General features: G+C 42.8%; 1 protein-coding gene across 2 annotated transcripts in view; it reads right to left on the reverse strand.

Moving 5' to 3' along the window:
- Positions 1-19,274, reverse strand: part of lama1 (laminin, alpha 1) — a 33,597-nt gene that overhangs the window by 10,699 nt on the left and 3,624 nt on the right. Inside the window, exons 5-44 of one of the 2 annotated variants that reach the window (XM_085286226.1) lie at positions 19,018-19,208; positions 18,688-18,867; positions 18,514-18,603; positions 18,288-18,405; positions 18,032-18,210; positions 17,767-17,860; positions 17,474-17,631; positions 17,249-17,389; positions 17,001-17,159; positions 16,815-16,916; positions 16,430-16,644; positions 16,108-16,219; positions 15,526-15,636; positions 15,264-15,391; positions 15,094-15,180; positions 14,806-15,017; positions 12,979-13,085; positions 12,708-12,888; positions 12,490-12,626; positions 12,161-12,394; positions 11,686-11,829; positions 11,403-11,588; positions 10,962-11,147; positions 10,753-10,880; positions 9,546-9,663; positions 6,295-6,435; positions 6,051-6,169; positions 5,270-5,359; positions 4,955-5,148; positions 4,717-4,859; positions 4,542-4,640; positions 4,147-4,258; positions 3,855-4,011; positions 3,566-3,776; positions 2,749-2,865; positions 2,509-2,669; positions 2,293-2,431; positions 2,094-2,196; positions 1,863-1,979; positions 1,593-1,775 (exon numbers count right to left, since the gene is read on the reverse strand). In XM_085286226.1, coding sequence (XP_085142352.1) covers positions 1,593-1,775; positions 1,863-1,979; positions 2,094-2,196; positions 2,293-2,431; positions 2,509-2,669; positions 2,749-2,865; positions 3,566-3,776; positions 3,855-4,011; positions 4,147-4,258; positions 4,542-4,640; positions 4,717-4,859; positions 4,955-5,148; positions 5,270-5,359; positions 6,051-6,169; positions 6,295-6,435; positions 9,546-9,663; positions 10,753-10,880; positions 10,962-11,147; positions 11,403-11,588; positions 11,686-11,829; positions 12,161-12,394; positions 12,490-12,626; positions 12,708-12,888; positions 12,979-13,085; positions 14,806-15,017; positions 15,094-15,180; positions 15,264-15,391; positions 15,526-15,636; positions 16,108-16,219; positions 16,430-16,644; positions 16,815-16,916; positions 17,001-17,159; positions 17,249-17,389; positions 17,474-17,631; positions 17,767-17,860; positions 18,032-18,210; positions 18,288-18,405; positions 18,514-18,603; positions 18,688-18,867; positions 19,018-19,208 — 5,784 coding nt within the window. Of the gene's footprint in view, positions 1-1,592; positions 1,776-1,862; positions 1,980-2,093; positions 2,197-2,292; positions 2,432-2,508; positions 2,673-2,748; positions 2,866-3,565; positions 3,777-3,854; positions 4,012-4,146; positions 4,259-4,541; positions 4,641-4,716; positions 4,860-4,954; positions 5,149-5,269; positions 5,360-6,050; positions 6,170-6,294; positions 6,436-9,545; positions 9,664-10,752; positions 10,881-10,961; positions 11,148-11,402; positions 11,589-11,685; positions 11,830-12,160; positions 12,395-12,489; positions 12,627-12,707; positions 12,889-12,978; positions 13,086-14,805; positions 15,018-15,093; positions 15,181-15,263; positions 15,392-15,525; positions 15,637-16,107; positions 16,220-16,429; positions 16,645-16,814; positions 16,917-17,000; positions 17,160-17,248; positions 17,390-17,473; positions 17,632-17,766; positions 17,861-18,031; positions 18,211-18,287; positions 18,406-18,513; positions 18,604-18,687; positions 18,868-19,017; positions 19,209-19,274 lie in introns of both variants that reach the window. The other variant, XM_085286225.1, reaches the window with a different exon arrangement.

Genomic DNA, 19,274 nt, shown 5'->3' on the forward strand with positions numbered 1-19,274 from the left:
ATACTGAAAAAGGACAATCTTGACAAGACACAAATGAACAACTACAGGCCGATCTCAAATCTCCCATTTTTAAGTAAGATCATTGAAAAAGCAGTTTCCCAACAGCTCAGTTACTTCTTAAAACAGAATAATTGCTACGATGCCTTCCAGTCAGGTTTTAGACAGAACCACAGCACTGAAACCGCTCTGACCAAAGTGTTTAATGACATATGTCTGAACACAGACAGTGGAACAATGTCAGTCTTAGTTTTACTGGATCTCAGTGCAGCATTTGATACAGTTGACCACAACATATTACTCAAACGACTGGAGAACTGGACAGGTCTCTCAGGAACTGTACTAAACTGGTTCAAAACATACTTAGAAAACAGGAAATACTTTGTATCAATAGGTAACTTCACATCTGAGCAGACAAGCATCACATGTGGAGTTCCCCAAGGTTCCATTTTGGGACCCCTTCTGTTTAACATCTACATGCTCCCACTGGCACAGATTATAAAGAACAACAAAATAAACTATCACAGCTATGCAGATGACACACAAATATACATCACAATGTCACCAGGAGACCGAGGCCCTGTACAGGCTCTTGGTAAATGCATTGAGGAAATTAATGACTGGTTGTGCCACAATTTTCTAAAACAAAACAAAAACAAGCTAAACAAAAACAAAACTAAAGTAATAGTCTTTGGTGCCAAAGAAAAACGATTACAGGTCACCAGAGAACTTCAATCTGTACACCTAAAAATCACAGACCAGGCGAGAAATTTGGGTGTAGTGATGGATGCAGACCTAAACTTAGAAAAACACATTAAGACAATAACAAAGTCAGCTTACTATCACCTCAAGAATATATCAAGGATAAAAGATCTGATGTCTCAACAGGACCTGGAAAAACTAGTCCATGCATTCATCTTTAGTAGGCTTGATTACTGTAACAGCATCTTTACAGGTCTACCTAAAAAAGCTCATTCAGAGCTCTGCTGCTCGAGTCCTCACTAAGACCAAAAAAGTGGACCACATCAGTCCAGCTCTGAGGTCTTTACACTGGCTGCCTGTCCGTCAGAGGATAGACTTTAAAGTTCTGATGCTGGTCTATAAAGCTCTGAATGGTTTAGGACCAAAATACATCAGTGACCTCCTGACCCAGTATGAACCTTCCAGATCCCTCAGGTCATCTGGATCCGGTCTTTTATCAGTTCCCAGAGTCAGAACCAGACACGGAGAAGCTGCATTCAGCTTTTATGCTCCTTATATCTGGAACAAACTCCCAGAAAGCCTCAGATCAGCTGAAACACTCAGTTTATTTAAATCCAGGTTGAAGACTCACCTGTTCTCAGCTGCATTTGAATAAAGCACCAAATCCACACTTTAAGCTTAAATTTCAAAACTTACATTTAACTACTGATTTTATCTACTGTCTTTTTAATCAATTTTAAATCATGCTTTTTATTGTTTTTGTTTTTTAATGTCTCTGTAAAGCACTTTGAATCACCTTGTTGTTGAATTGTGCTATACAAATAAACTTGCCTTGCCTAAAGATTTGGATTTTTATGAAACCAAATAATTTGCGTAAAATCTTAATGACAAACCTGCAGTGTGTGTAAGAGTCATCAGCTGACTAGTCTCCCTCAATGTATTGTTAGCGTTTTCCACCAAAGAAGAAGAATCCTTCAGCTGTGCTCTGAGTTTCTGCAGCCGCTGCATCGCCTCCTGCAACTTGGAGTGCGCTGCTGCAGCCTGAATCTGGGTCTGCTGCAATGCCTCAGAAGAACCTGATAAACACGAGTATCAGTATTGTATTAGTATCACTGTTTCAATACGTCAGTGCATTAGTACATTACGCATATCAGTCCTTTTACCATTTGAAAGGCTCTGTAACGCTTTGACGGGCTGACGGAGAAGCAAGCTGGAGTTATGAACACTGTCTCTGACAAGTCCAAGTCTGATAGTTACCATGGAAACATTCAGCTGCAGGTCTAAATAAAACAAAGAGGAAAAAGTTTCATCTAAAAGTAGTAATTCAGTCCACACATGGCTGATGTGCAATGATAGTCCAAATCATTGTTTCATAAACAGAAACATTATCACACCTTCAGCCGCACTGCTGATTCTTCGGCTTTCTTCCAAAATATCAGAGGAAACTTCCAGCTTTGCTTTGCCTTCTTTTGACAGTGGCTGCTCCGATTGAACACTCTGAAATACAAATACATATAGGTGTTATACATTTGCATACCAACAGCCTCTCATTTACCTTATTGCACTGCTGTCTCAGGCCAAATACAGACTTACCGTGTTTAGGGCTAAGGAGGCAGACACTAGGGCAACTGAAGCCATCCGATGGGCAGAGTCCACTCGTTCTGTGATGTCACTGTCAAACTGAGCCAGCTGACTACCATTCTGAGACACGTTACGCACTGATGACAGAGAACTGAGAGAGAAGAGTTTTTATTTCAGTGGGAAAAAACAGCAGGAGCACACAAACAGAGGAAGAGGAACACAAAATACCTGTGCAAGGAGAGAGCATAGCTCTGCAGCAAGTGGGCATGTTTCTCTGCACGGTAAACATTCTCCAGAGCATCGTTTTTCTTCAGCCCCATTACCAAACCATTCACCTGTTTCCTCAGGAGGGGGCGCCCCTGATCCAGCTCAGCAGCCAACATCTCAACCTGCTGATCAGTGTGACATAATTATTATAGCAAGCGTCTGCTGGAAAGCTTTATTATTGACTACTATAGTTTCTCTTACTCTGGTGTGGTTTCTTAACTCCTCCGTCAAACTGACAGCATTTTCAAGCAGCAGCTGGCTGTCCTCCATTTGTGAGTCCAAAGACAGACACGCCACACTTAGGTTCTGATGGCCAGACTGACAGAAAGAGAGAAAGAATAGCAACAAGACGCCTTTGAATTTCAGAAGAATGCTAAGACAATGTCACGCGTGTTTTATAAAGCAGAGAAACAGCAAAAAAAAACCGTGAGCTCTGCTCTAGTCTTACTGACCTCTCAATGCTTTTGACTACAAGGCTATTTTGAACATAACAAACACAACAAACTCCACGCAGATTGGCCCTAGCCAACAGGAGATTAGTGATGCTCAAAAACTAGTTAATGCATTTACTTCTTTTATTTTATGTCGAGGTTATATTATCAGGCTATTCTAAAGGTTTCCTGAAAGGCCTTCAGGTGATCCAAACTGTGCCGGGGAGAGACTAGACCAGGGGTGGGCAACTCCAGGCCTCGTGGGCCGGTGTCCCTGCAGGTTTTAGATGTGTCCTTGAACCAACACAGCTGATTTAAATGGCTAAATTAGCTCCTCAACATGTCCTGAAGTTCTCCAGAGGCCTGGTAACAAACTAATCATGTGATTCAGGTGTGTTGACCCAAGGTGAGATCTAAAACCCCCAGGACACCGGCCCTCGAGGCCTGGAATTGCCCACCCCTGGACTAGACTATGATCCTCAACCATGTGCAACTATGCTCTGCACTTCCAGTTTGACTTCAGGAATATTTTTTTAGAGCAATCCAGTAATTTCGCTTCAGCCTGTGGTCTGTATATGTGGACTTACCTGATATAGCTGCAGCAATGTGTGTGCAGTGTCCAGCAGAACGTTTGTTTCTATGTTGTGCTGCACTGCATCATTCAGCGTTGTGTTTGCATGTTGCAGTGTTTTAATGTCAGCAGTAAGTGAAGTAGAGAGACGGCCAAGCTTGTCGCTAGTGGCCACCCTGCTGGACAGGAAGTCGATCTGCACCGATTGAAAGAGAGACTCCGAAAGGCTGGAGAGAGAGAGAGCATGTTAACGCTGTCCTTGTGTGTTTGTGTATCAACTATATTGCTGTGTTGCTCAAACAGACCTGAGCTCCTGATTGGCTACAAGCTCTGCAGCTGTTAGGTTTACATCTTTGATGCTGTTTAATATGGACTCTACGTCCTCCAGCAGATGCGTCTGATTGGCTGAACCCAGTCCTTCCTCTGCAGTCTGATTCAGGTGTGCTGCTTCCCTCTGAAGCACTGAATCAATTACAGTTTTCACGTTTGATTAAAAACAACTTGTTTGCTGTTGGTAATGGTGTCTTCGTTGTTTCATTAATTAATGTGTCATTAAGCATTCATTATTCATCATTCTGATATTCTGTTGTTATTTACCTTGAATGTTGTTTTGAAGTCTGGTGATGCCCTCCAATAGGAGCGCGCCTCGGGAAAAGCTGTTGTTTGTGGACACGTCCACTATCTGGACATCGTTAGACAGACTGTTGACCTAGCCAATCAGGAATTGGGAAAAATTTTCCGATGGGATGGGAAAGAAGTTTTAAAAGACCAGTCAGTTATCAGATGTGGAGAGTACAAAAGTGTTCAGAGCTAGCTAGCAGCTAACTCTAGAATTACTGCAAATGTTATCCACTGTTCCAGGACCCAGTACCATTCTCACATTGTTTGCAATGTGCAATGTATTACAGTAAAAACTAAAGGGGTGAAAACACTCTGAGTGACACACAGAAGGTGGTGTAATGAACCTTTAGCAGACAGGCGGGTGTGCCTACCTGCTGCAGTAGAGAGCCGAGCTCAGAGGTCAAATAATTTAGACCTTCTTCCACTCTAGATGTGGACACTATAACAGAGTTGTTCTGTGAAGACACCACCTGGGGAGACATGTTGTCATCATTTCAGTATGTCGTACATCTCGACATGAGCAACAACTTAATCACATTTTTGTACCTGCATTTCTCTGGTCTGATTCTCCAGCAGCCACAACTGCCGGTATGATGACATTGCAATGGTACTCAGGTTGAAAAACAGGAAGTGATTGTGCAACTCATCCAGGTCATCCAACAAGATACCAGTACATTTGTCATCACATGCTGGAAATAAAAAAAGAACATGTTAGTCACGTGTCTCATGTTAGTGTGTGTCTGTGTGTGTGTGGTGTGTGTGTGTGTCTAATGTATTTACTCACACACGCACTCGCCTTCCTGGAAGATGCTCCTCTTTTCACACTCGTTACATGACTGACCTTTGACCCCATCCTTACATTCACACTCTCCAGTCAGCACGTCACACAGCAAGTGGAGGGAGCCCCATGCACTGCAGCTACACTGTGAACACACACCGCCTGGTACTGATGGGTTACCATAGTAACCAACTGAACACCTGGAGGATGGCAGTGTGAAAACACAGCAAGCAAATTTTCACAATAAAAGTTGCATTAATTAGATGACGACTTCAGTATATAACAAAGGGTCTAAAGACAGATGTGACGTAATGATCTCACCTCTCACAGTATCTCCCTTCATAGCCAGGCTGGCAGGCGGTGCAGCGGAAATCACCTGCTGCTCCTTCCAAAATGCAGGTGGGACTAAAGCTGCACACACACATACAAAAATAACAACATGCCAAAGTTGATCAATACCAAAATTCTGTATTATATCCAGGCATTAATTAACATTAAATATAGCAAGTATGTTTGTATTTTGGACTGTTTGTCAGTTGAAACAAGTTTTTTAAAGTTACTTTGATATAAGTCTGTGAAGGTTCTCAGTCATCCAGGTCATTGTAGTCAAAGGAGCTTGCAAAGAAAAGCGTCTGGACTTCTTTAAGTTGCTTGAAGACATTTCACCTCTCATCCGAGAAGCTTCTTCAGTTCTAAGGTCAAATGGTGGAGAAACTCCCACTAGGTTTAAATCTGGGACTCTCCACCATTTGACCTTAGAACTGAAGAAGCTTCTCGGATGAGAGGTGAAATGTCTTCAAGCAACTTAAAGAAGTCCAGACGCTTTTCTTTGCAAGCTCCTTAGACTACTTTGATATAAGGTTTCCACTTTTTGCTGTTTAGGAGCTGGGCCTAAAAGACACATGCTTAACTTAGCTCATGTATCTTAATAGCCTGTTATATAATAAGCATCATAGGCCTAATTAAGTTTATTTTATATAATAGCCATGCTAACATATCTAATTCCAGCATAAATTTTAAAACTGTGACATTTTAAAACAATTTTACACAATTTAAGAATCATTAAGAAATGAGGCGCAAGATGCTCGATGAAGGTGTGCACCTGTTGTTCAGCAGGGGGCATGCACATGGTGAGCAGTCGCCGATGGATCCTTTGACACTTCCATAATAACCTGAGGCACATTTCTCACAGCTCTGTCCGCTGGTGTGATGCTTACAGTCCTGTGTGAAAAAATACAGACTCTACTAAATTCTGCAGTCTCTTGATATTCTGCGCTGACTATGGTTCTGTCTTTAGTTTGCAATCTCCTCTAAAATGCTCGTATGAATCAGTGTTAGCACGTTACCTGACACTGTCCCGTCTCAGCGTCGCACTTTTCGCTGTGGTTGTTGCAGCGACACCGAACACAGGGGCGAACAAACATCGACTTCTTGCTCTGCGGTGACAACTCAGACTGAGGTTGACGGAAATATCCTACGTCACAATCCTGCAGAAGGATACATGAGAGAGGCAGAGATGTGTCAGGAAATGTCTTTGATGATGGTAGACGTAGTTAAGTGAACTGGGCCTCACTCTGCTTAGTGTAGGAGAGAGGTGCACGTTTCCTGCCTGCCAAATTCAGCTGTGGGCATTTCGTCTCCCTTGCAGAACTGCATGCAGGGATTTCTCTCTGCCTCCAGCACATTCTGTCTGTTCATGTCCATCTCCAACCTCTTCTACTTCTACTCACTTGCCTGTCCCATTCTATGTGAGTCCTTCCTTGGACTGGAAAGATCTTTACAGTACAAACAGTCTTTATTTTATATCTGTTTTATTTTTAACTTCTGCTTTAGCTACCTCACATCCATACTTATGACATGATCTAATTTTAATTAACAGAAATGTCTACAGCCTATGCAAGGACACTGGAACTTCTGGAGAAACCCGGACCAGCAGAAATCCACACAGGAAGCTCCCAAATATGTTTGACCCCAGAACCGTCCAAAACCATTAACAATACAAATACAAATTCAAATATAAAAATACAAACAGTTCCAGAAAAACATGTATACTGTGTAAAATATATATTTTTTAATGTGCAATGATTTGCAAATCGCATACACCCAAACACAGAACATAGAAAGCATATCAAATGATTAAACTGGGAAAATATTTCAAAAAACTTTAAATATTCCTATGTTTACCATGTTCAGCCATGAACATCTGGGAGAATGCCAGTTCTGGACTTTTGGGAGGGCTGCTGTCCCATTCTTGTCTCATAGAAGATACTACTTCAACAGTCTTGGGCCTTCGTTGCCAGATTTTTGTTTTCAGTTGTTGAAAAGTCTGGACTGCAGGCAGGCCTGTTCAGCACCCAGACTTGTCTACTGTGAAGCATTGCTGTTATAATACAGGCAGTGTGCAGTTTCGCATTGGCTTGCTTAAATATAATCAAGGCTTTTCATGTAAACAATGTAATCTGTATATGACGTATATGTTGCTGTAAAACCTTACTACACCTTTTAGCAGTGATGTTGCCTGTCCTGTGTAAGCTACCAATTCCATAGGCACTATTAGAACAGTTTCCACTTTGTCTCACTGCATTTTGAATTTGGCCCAGAGATGATGGCAGATATTCTTTTATAATGAGTATGTATGGCCTTTTCTTTGTATGACACAGCTCAAACATGAATTTCAGGATTGCGGAGCGAGCATATACAGTGTTTTCTATGACATGCTTATTTGTAATGCATGTCATAGAAAACATGCAGGGCCCAATGAATTTTCAGTCTTATCCTCGCACATGCATGATTCTTGGAGTCCTTTGATGATATTATATACTGACGAGATTTTCAAGGCTGACGGTCATTATTTTGAAATTACTCAACAATTAGTAGAGCTGGATGTATCGAGACCACTTTTACGTGGTCTTGGTCTTGTCTTGGTCTCGAATCCCTCTGTCTTGTCTTGGTCTTGCTGTCTCAGATCGACATAGTGGTCGGGAGATTTGAAGTCAACAGTATCCATGACACACAATGTAACGTTTGATAATGTGTCATGCGCAAAAGCATCAGCTCTAAGAGCCGTGCTTAGAGAGTGCTTTGTAGTGAATCAGAAGAGTCGACTCCCATTGAGCGAGAGCCGCTCCTCACTTAATTTCCTTTTGCTGCTCAGCTCTCACACAGTGGCTCAGCTATGCTCCAATTCTCCATATTGTGTCCAATCACATGCGAGGATATAGGATAATATCATTATGTGAAAAACAGAGAGGGTGAGAGACACAACAGTCAAGTGGAGCGTGCGTCTGTCCTCTCAGTGAGTGAGTGAGACAGTAGACAGCGGTGAGGAGGGCTGTGCGAGTGCGTCGCAAAAACACATAAATATGCCTGACACCCGTAAACGAAGCAGCATCTGGCTGCAGTTTAAAGACTTTTTTGTCTTTGTCTTGGTCTCGTCTCGACTTTGTCTTGGTCTTGACTCGGTCTGTCTTGGTCTTGGTATTGTCTGGGTCTTGGTTTAGGCGGTCTTGACTACAAGTCTAACAATTAGTAGATGTAATTTTTTGCTCAACCTCTGCCCATTTGAACTTGTAGGAAAATGCCTCTCTAAGACAATCTTTTTATATCCAGTCATGGTGCTGAGTTGCTGCCACTAAACCTAATAGTTGCAAACCTCCAGCTGTTTCGTTTCAGTGTTATTTACTTTTCCAACCTCATTTTACCCCAATCCAACTGTTTTTGGGGCATATTGCCGTTCAAAATAAGCTAAGATTTTTCATGAAATAAAGTGTTTTGTTTTAGACATTAGATATGTTTCTACTGTTAATAAAATTGATTCTGTTTTTATTTATATTTCACACAACAACCAAACTTTTTTGGAACTGGGTGTCACGGTTCTGGGTCATGTTGACCCAGCTTTCTGTTTCTCATGCTTTGGTGTTTTTCTAGATTATGATTTATGTTCTGATTGATCAGTGATACTGTTTTGATTATGATTATTATTTAGTAGGTTTTGGTCAGTGTCAAGTCTGTCTCTGTCTAGTCCGTGTCTTAGTAAAGTGTGTTTTGTTTCCTGTTTTACTTTGAAGGTTCTTGTTCCTGTCTGATGTCAGTGTTCCAGCTTTGCTCTCCCTGTCTCCCAGCTGTGTTCCCCTTCTGTCTCTAATTCCTTGATGACTCTCTCAGTGTATTTAAGCCCAGTGTGTCTTTGCGTCAGTGTCGTGTTGTTAATGTCTACTCACCCTCACCGCGTGTTCCATCGGCTAGCCTGCCTAGTTTAGTTCTGTATTCCCAGTTTAGTTAAGTTTATGTTCCCTTTTCTGCCCACAATAAAGCTGAGTGTTTTGAGTTTACATCTGCCTCAGAGTCCTGCATTTTGGGTCCTTTCTCCCTGCCTGCCTGCACACAGCCATGACACTGGGGGTAAGTTACTCTTTCCACAAACTGGATAGAAAAGGGTTTCAGTTTTTAGTTAAACTTGATTAGCTAGCTTAATTCACTTGATTAAGTCCAGGTGCAGACCTAGTTAGCCTCGGTAGCCACAACCACGGAAAGGAAGAAAGGGTGCTTTAGATAGTGCCCCACCAGGTATACAGTTGTACCACCACATGGTGATTACCTGACATGACAGTCCAGTGTACCCAGGTGGGCAGACACACGACTCAATCAGTCTGGCTACATTTCCGACTTCTGACTTCTCCACCTCCACTGCCATTTCCATGGTAATGTTAGAGATCCTTAAAAAAACAGCACAAGAAAACTGGTGATCTCACAGCTACCATGACTTGTGGTCACAGACATGTAAAAAATAAATTTCCTGTGGAAGAAGCCCCCAGTTTGGATTCTTCTTGGTCTTTCTGCTGCTTCTAAAAGAAGTCAAAGTTTATTTCTATAGCACATTTAAAAGATAAGCGTACATCAAAGTGCTTCACAATAAAACTGCAATGCGGGCGAAACAAGGAACAAATAATACAAATATAATTAAGACTACATTTAGCGATTTGAACGATTGAATTGATTCCGATGTATGGCTATCGACCGGGAGATTACTCCAGTCACTACAGCGGATCATCTGCCTCCATCTCACCTGCATCGTTCCTGTCACACCAACCCTATTCTTGGTCTCCTTCTCCACATCCATCCTCTGAGATCTTCCTCGTTTTCTTCTGCCTGGCAGCTTCAACATCCTTTGATGAATATGTCATATGTCCAAGCCATCTCAGCCTTGCCTTTCTTTCTTTCTCTCATCCTGAGCTGTCTGTCAGATATAGTCCTGTCCTCTCTGACCACTTATAATGAAAATCTTTAACTCTGCCACCTCCACCTCCAGCTTTGGCTGTCGTTTTGTCAGCACCACCGTCTCCAAATCATATATCATAGCAGGTCTCACTACCCTTTCCCACTTGCTGCTGTCCCTCTGTCACAGATCACCTCTAACACTTGCACTCTTTTCTTCACCTCTTCAGCGCCTCTTTGTATGTTGCTTTGTCAGTGACTCCAGGTATTTAAACATAACCACCTTCACTATCTCTAATCCTTGCATCGTCACCTTTACCTCTGCATCCCTATCATTCACATGTAAGTATTCTGTCTCGTTTCTACTCACTTTAATTCCTTTTTCTAAGCGCATACCTCCACCTGCTCCTTGATTTAGCTACAGATCAAAATGTTATCCCACCACTGGGAAAGACACAGTATCTACTTTTAAGGTTAGGAGCTTGGGGCTTGATCAGCCCGAATTATACTGCATTTTATTTCGCCCACAGTTTATTTTTAACCATAATCAGTTATTTTAATACAATGTGTAGTACAGTGTTTACAAATACCTGCTCTGCTGCAGTCTGGTACCATAAGACGCTTTGATGATGATGTACTCAATATTACTGAGGACGGACATGAAGTCAGCGTGACTCACCGACCTCTGTGATACGGAGTTAAAATACTTCCACTTGTGCTGTAACACACACACACACAGTGAGCAGGTTTTCTTTCTAAACATCTGTCTTTATTTTAACATGTTGCTGTACAGCTGTACCTCTGTCAGCCTGATGTCATGCTGAGTCGTGACACCATTGCTTGGAGCAACCATGTCAGTGTATATGGCAAGCTTCCTCAGAGTCCCGCCCCTCATTAGCACCTGAGGCTCCTGATTAGAAAGTCCTGAGCCATCCTCAGCGTGAAAGGTGACCGTGTAAGAAAGCAGTCCGCCATATGATAGTAGCTGGAAAGTGAAAACAACATAAGTACACCACTAAGCACACACAGCAGTTTACGCTACTACTATAATGAAGTGAAAATTGTAAAGTCTAAACCAACACATTTAAAGGTTGCAAGACTAAATCATTCTGTGACTATTTAAACAACCAAAGCACATATTTAAACAGTGTGGGCAACAGCAGCTGTCTGTTAGCCGATTGGGCTGAAGGTACAGTGGAAGCAACGAGACAGTATCAGGCATCAATTTGGATAATAGTACCTGGTTTCCTTCAAACTGAGCGGGGAGCCTCCAGTAGAGCGGGCCTGTCAGCCCGCTGGTGTTGAGCTGACGGGTGTCGAGCAGCATTTCACTGCCCTGACGGTACACTCCAGATACAGTACCCTGCAGGTTTGACTGACTGACCAATGACAGGAATGGAAGAGTGGAGGAGTAAGCCAGGTACACCTGTGAGAAGGGACAGCATGAGGGAGAACTCTTTGGAGCCTTAACTGTGTATGTCATGATGCGTAAACTACAATGATTATGCAAAAGATGTACTCACTGGTACTCTGGTCAGTCCTCCCTGTTCCTCGCAGTCTTGGCTCAGTCCTGAACAGAAACACTGCAAACAACCATCTAGATTTTCAGCTGACAGTCCGAACCAACCAGAAACACACTCTTCACATCGCCGGCCTGAGACCCCAGGCTGAAAAAATACACACACATAGAGGACAAACTCATATTATACCCTACAGAAACATGTGAGCAACATAAAAAGAATTTGAGATTAACAGCAAAGTTTAACTTTCCCAGAGCAATCAAACATTTCAAGCTGTGCAGGAAGCAGTGCAGCACTTGATGCTACTGATGAAGGAAAATCTGCCCACATGTTCAGTTTTTGAGAATGTTTTGCATGTGTATGATTTTGGAATATGGAATTTCATGAGGGTCTTTTTATTAGCTTAAGCAGGACCATCACTGATTTGATGAGATCTCTAAACCAGAACTTATATACAAACAAACAACTCACACATTACCTTGCACACACAATTTCCAGTGTTTTGGCAGGAACACACCCCCAAGGTAGCGTTGCAAAAGGTCTCCTCTGTGCCTGCCATGTCACAGCCACAGGCTGAGCATGCTGGGTACCCATAGTAACCAGGTGCACACTGGTCGCATGACTTGCCAAAGAACCCCTCTTTGCACAGACATTGTCCATTGGTCAGGTCACAATGAGGGGAAGAGCTTCCTGCTTCACTGCAGCTGCAAGGCTAAACAGACACTACACAGTTAACCTGTCTCACAAGGTGTGTGTGTGTGTGTGTGTGTGTGTGTGTGTGTGTGTGTGTGTGTGTGTGTTTGTTACCTTGCAGCCTGTGGTGGGGTTATGGCCCCAGTAATTTTTTACACACTTATTGCAGGTCTCTCCCTCTGTGTGGGTGGGGCAGATGCACTCTCCATTCTCAGGGTTACAGTTCCCACCAGTGTGATCACAGGAGCATGCTGGGAGGAGAAAGTAACAATCAATTAGAGACAGAAATGTCAACAAATCAGCATGAAGACTTGTAGCTTACAGTTTATTACCTATGCAGCCTTTGTCATGGAAACCATAGTAACCCCTACTGCAGCGGTCACATTTGTGTCCAGTCACACCCTCTACACACTGGCACTGCCCCTCCTTATCACATGATTCAAACAGAGATCCTGATTTGTTGCAGCCACATGGCATACAGCCATGGCCACTTTGCAGCCCATAGAATCCTGACTGAAAAACAAGTTTTACACAAAGTATAAATGAAAATAACAAACACAAAACAAAAACAGTGTATGCCACACATGCATGTGTGTCTCTCACCTTGCAGTGGTCACAGGTGCGTCCCGTCACATTCTCTCTGCAGATACACTGGCCTGTTGTGACATTACATTGACTGGAAAGGGCCCCGTTGACATCACAGCCACATTCTGAAAGAAAGCCCCACTTGCTGTCAAAAATTACGTGAAACTTCCTACCCGTTAACAGCCCAGGTCAAGTGACACCACCTCTACAACAGTTTCTTAAAGTTGTTTGCTGTTTACTGACAAACAGTACAGCATCTAAGAGCTTTTGTGCTTTTGATTCTTTTCTCCTCTCTGTGCTTTCTCTTCCATCTTCTTTCCCCTCACTCTCAACTATTTGCAGCAGCCCTGTGTATGGTTCTCCTTATAGGGGAGTTCTTCCTCTCTACCACAAAGGTAACGGTGCTGCAATTCCTTGAGAAATGCTAATTAAATAAAACTGAATTTTGCTACATTTTTGTATCTGGAAATTCAAGTTTGATTTAAAACAGTTGTGCAGACGAGAATGACTGTGAATCTCAACTCTTTTCAAAGTCTGGAAAATAAGGAAAAATGTACTGCTATAAATTATCAACAGAGTGCAGTTTGATTATGTCACCACTAGATAGTAGTATATGCAATCACAAGTACTGATACACACTCACACATAGTCACAGACAGTCATGTGATAGCAGAACAAAGAGTCCATAGGTCGACTCTAATCTGGATTTGTAAAAGATCAACATTTCAAACAAAGGCAGTGAGTGTTTCTCTGTGTAAGCAATTCTGAGTGCGCCTGGGTGTTAGTTTTTTCCACACTGACTTCACTTTCCAGACTGAGAGCCTATTTTTCACTATGACCCATGATGCTTATTTAAACTATTCATGTATGTTGTGGTTAACATATTTAGTGTTTTGCTGTGATGGTTGAAAGGTCTTGCTTTTTCCTTGCCTGCTAGGGTCTGAGGGACATAAATTTCATTACTGTATGGTGAGTGCGAGCGTCCATGCAGAGGTCTGTGTGACAGCCAGTTTTTCTTGACTGTGGACTAATCCATGGAGACTTTAAATTACAATGCACAACTGTGTGTTGGCCTGTATAACAGGAATGACTCAACAGACTGTGTCCATGTCCATGACAGAGTATAATCAAGGCTTAAGAGCCTTCTTTCAGCAGAATGAAACCTCAGGCAGAGCCAGGCTCAGGGACGGGGAGTGATCTACCATGACTGGTTGAGGGCTGAGAAGAAAAATAAAATGCTGCTTTTATTGCAGGGATATTGGAAAATGTGGTACTATGAAGTCTTTAAGAAACAACGTGGCCTGATTATCAGGACTGCATATGTGAGAAAATGATTTTAAATTCAATTCTGGATTTAACAAGAAGCAGGTAACTAGAAGGTGATTTGGGAGAAACATGATCTCTTTTCTAGTTTCTGTTAACACTCAATGTGATGTGGTGGATCAACTGAAGATGAACGAAAGCATAAGAGAACATTATATTTATTTACACACATCCATATCCTGGTCAATAATGATTCCAAAATTTCCCAAGTGTTACTGGAGGCCACGGTAATGCTGTCTCTAATAAGTATACGATTAGACAGCGTGATTAATTTTTTCATGAATTTAGAAGTGGAAAACTCGATCTCATCCAGACTTCTATGTGTTTAAGACATAGCTGCGTGGGTACTATTCACACAGACCATGTGAATGGTCACAGTGGAAGTCGATCACTAACCTTTCAGTGTGAGAAAAACTCACATTAACAAATTGAAATCAATCATGTATCTAAAATGGTAAAATGGCCCATTTAGTCATTAAGTGTGTATGATTACTGATGTCAAAGCAGATATGTGTAACGCACCCCGACAGTCTTTGGTGTGCACAGCATCTCCATAGTACCCAGGCCGACACAACTCGCAGTGTCTCCCTGCTGTGTTTCCGAGGCAACGCAAGCATTCCCCGCTGACAGTATCGCAGTGTCCTGCCTCACTGATGTCCACATTACCGTTACACTCACAGCGAACGCAGGTCCCACCCACTACCTGTGGGTTCCCATAGAAACCACTAGCACACCTGAAGACACAAACCCATGTGTTATGCTGGGTTATCAGTTTATCATTGGGTTGATCGGCTTCTCAATCATACTTACTTCTCACAGTTGGTTCCAGTGTACCCATCCTGACACTGGTCACACAGTACCTGTCCAGATGCATCCAACACACAAGTGGGACTGAACCTAGGGCACAGAGGTGTTCTTACATACTGCCTGTACTAATAAACTTTAATTGGTTTGAATGAGGTCCAATGACAAAGACAAACCTGTTGGATGGTTTCGTTAGAGGGCATGGACACAACTGGCAGTCATCTGTTCTTCCCTCTGTGGCATCACCATAGAAACCCAGAAGACACTGATCACAATGAGGGCCCGTGGTGTTGTGGGTACAGCCCTGAGAAAAGTTAGACGGACGAATCAGTAAAAGGTCAGAGAGAGATGACCACACAGTGGACAGGGAATGAACCATGTGTCAGAACAGCAGGTGAGAAAACGGTTTCTGATTGTTCTGATTGTGACGTGACTCACCACACAAACTCCATTGATGTCACACTCAGCGGCATGATCATTGCATTCACACTGCATACAGTTTCCTCCAAACAAGATTCCACCCACTCTGTAGAAACCTGGTAGGCACGACTAAAACACAAAAATGCACAAACAATTAGGTATTGAACTGATATTACTAAGGATGCACTCCAATTTCACTTTGTCACATACACAGTACAACATGTAATGAAATGCTTGTGTCCCAGCTGCGCATAGGCTGCAGACGTAGCCGCGCCATTCCAGGGCTTGGTTTTAGCATGGGGGGTCTAGCCACGACCCTTATTGGATGCCGGTGGGAACTGTAGTCTTACCACTACACTACCCAGCTGCTGCACTTCAAACTTATTCTGGGCTTAACTGATTAGCAAACAATAAAAACATAGCCCTCACCTGTCCTTGAATTGAGAATTTCATTTAAGGGGCTGAGTCTAAAATAGTGCAAACTCCTCTGTGGTAAGATACTATTTTTATTTTTTTTAATTCTGTCCCTTGAATGTTGAAAGTCTGCATTTCAATAGCATCCAAAATTATGAAAAATAGTTTCAGTCTTAAATAAATTACCTCACAGGAAGTGCCACTGTAACCCCACGGGCATTCACATCTCTCCACAGCAAGTGCTTGAACCTCAGAATGCGAGCTAGCGTCACCGATGTCCAGAGAGACGGAGCTGAGGCTGTGATAGACAGAGACAGTCAATATTCCATCTTCAGCAGTGTTCATACTGATGTTGGGCTCCTCCTGCAGAATTGTGCTGGGGAGATGACTCGGTATGACTCAAGCTTCAGGTTAAGTGAATCTCAGCCTTGCTATCTGAGTCTTTTTAATCTCCAACTCAGCCTTAGATAAGTGATTTGACCATATGTTATCATTTACTTTTCCTCACCGTATCGTTCCGGTGGCGGAGGTATTCAGGTAAACTCTGACAACCAGTGACGTCACATCGGCAAGAACCAATAGCAGGTCATCTCGGGTAACATGCCTGCCTGTTTGGTCATACGCAAATTGCTGCCAGACCATTGGCACGTTAACCAATTGCTCAGCCAGTGTAGAGAGGGATAGTGGGAGAAGACGTGAAAGACGAAGAGCCAAACCATTACCCTGAGAATGAGAGAGTTTCTTCAGTCTGGATGTTGAAGCCCTTCAAGAGACCACTGCTACATTTTCAATATAAAACATGCACTGTGAAAATGTAGATGGTGTCTGATAACAACACAACATACCAATCTAGAGAAATCAAAATAGTGATCTAATCACATGTTTGTTCTCACCTTGATAATGATGTCACAGTGGGCGGACAGGGTGGGGTTTTCAAAGTCAAGTGGAGCATCATAAACCACAAAGTAGTTCAGGAAACCTCCATAAGACAACAGCTACAGACAGAGAGAAGTCAGAAAGTAGATGGAGAGACTGGCATGTGTTTGGCATAATGAGCAAATATGGAAATGGTAGCTTACCTTGTTACCAAGGAAACTTTGGGGTGCCGCCCACCACAGCATTTGTTGGTGGGTGGCACCAGAGGAAATGTTGCTATGAATGGGTATCTCATTGCTGTGAAGTACAGGGGTGGTGGTGATTGTTTCAGAGGGGAAGAGCAAAGCTTCTGCAGTAACCACCTGAAAAAAACAACCCCAACATAATTAGAGGTTCTTCATGATGTAGGCATGCAATATGGTGCTGTTACCTGAACACAGGTATTTTTTACCTGCCCTATGGACAAGCCAGAGCTCTCGCAGACATCAGACACACCAAAGCAGAAGCAGCTGGTACATCCGAGAGGATTGCTCTCCTGGAGGTTAAAAAAACCTGGCTTGCACAGATCACAGTGAGCTCCCATCACATTCTCCTGAGGATGAGAGAACAGGTAAGGTTAGGGACCAGGTGAAACACCAGAAAGCAGGTCAGATATTGAAGAGCAGGTGGTGTTTACCTTGCAGATGCAGGGGCTGCATGGGTCAGTGTTGATGCTGCCTGACAGGCTACACTCACAGCGAAAACACTGAGGAAAATCTCTGTATCCAAACGCACAACGGTCACACTGTTGACCTGCAAACCCCTCCTTACACATGCACTGACCTGCAAGCAAACCTAAACGTACACACACACACACACACACACACACACACACACACACACACACATCCAAGAAATATAGTTATACTGCAAAAAACTGCTGCAGAACAACAATACTACCGCTACTACTAATAATAAAAATATACTAACCTGGCTGTGTGTTGTCTCTGGCGCAGACTGAAGACTTTGAGCCTCTCAGATCACATTTACATTCAACACATGGAAAGTCAGAATATGGAGAAACCTACACACACACACACACACACACACACACACATACAGATCATGCAGAGAGACATTCTGAGTCAGGATCTCCAGATATAGTTTTACTTGTGTCAATACTTTAGCAACTCTGTGGTATAAATTGCTGCATTATGTCAATAACCTTAGCCAGTTTGTAATATTGTGTCAGTACCTCAGCAGGTCTGAAGTATCCATCTTTGCAGGTCTCACAGTTGATGCCAGCTGTGTTTTGCTGACAGTTAAAACAAACTCCACCTCCCTGACGAACACCGTGAGTGTTTAAACTCAAAGAGAGTTCAGAGATGGTTTGATTGTAGTAACAGTCGTCTGCTTTATTGTGACAGTTACATTCTGAGAGACAAACAGAGACAGGTTAACAAATAGCACACAAAGAAATGGTACTCAGTGTGTTTAAGGGTGTTTCTTACTTTCACACGTGTTTCCATCGGAGATGGTCCCTGGTTGCCATGGCTGCTGATGGTAACCTGGGCAGCATTCGTTACAGCTTTCTCCACAAGTATTGTGCTCACATACACAATGAAGCTTCTGTACTCACACACACACACACACACACACACACACACACATATATTTCACCTGGTGAAACACTTTACATATGTTCCAATATACAGATGCTCGGGCGTTTGCCGTTACCTTGCTAACAGGGTCAAGTGGGCAGCTCTGAGCATGTCCATAGCAGATACACATCCCACCCACAGAGATGTCTTTGATGGAATAATAATACTGAGAAACACGGTAACACAAAAGGTATCAGAAAGTACAAGTCAGTTTATTGGTCAAAGATCAACTTTTTGCAGCTTATCTCACCCTCCGAGTGACAATAGGGTCAATATCTCGAGGATCGCGAGCACTCAGGGTCATCAGGTCGGCATTCAGTGTTCGGATTCGCTGAAGTCTCAGTCTGATGTAACGCGCCGACGTAAAATTCAGCAGATCTGAGGTTAAATCATCGGCTCCAGGTCGGCCATTAATTAGGGAGGTATGGATCTGAGAGACAGAAAGAGGCACAAGGAAAAGAAGAAAGGTCAAAGATGGACAGACGCTAAACAGAAAGGGAGACCTGCACATGTGATGTGACAATAAAAAAGTGATTTGATTTGAGACAGATAACATGAGCATAGCAAGTGCAAGCCTCACCTCTCCATGCTCTAGTGGGTTTAATCTGGAATAATAAGATGTACAGATGACCTCTGTATCACTCTTATAGGTTGGTGGTCCCAGTCGTGGTGTGATGTTGTAGCGATATAAACACTCAGAGTCACTGATGGCATAAAATTGCCAGGGCTCAAAGGAAACTCCATCCAGAGACCGCTCAAGGATCCAATTACCTGAGAAACAGACAGATCAGAATAGCAAACATGGAACGATGTCTTAAATATTTACTCTGTGATTGT

Source organism: Mchenga conophoros, linkage group LG9 (assembly GCF_057382185.1).
Source record: "Mchenga conophoros isolate Kocher_MC1m ecotype Shallow Benthic linkage group LG9, M_conophoros_male_GT1.1, whole genome shotgun sequence".
Taxonomy (NCBI): Eukaryota; Metazoa; Chordata; class Actinopteri; order Cichliformes; family Cichlidae; genus Mchenga; species Mchenga conophoros.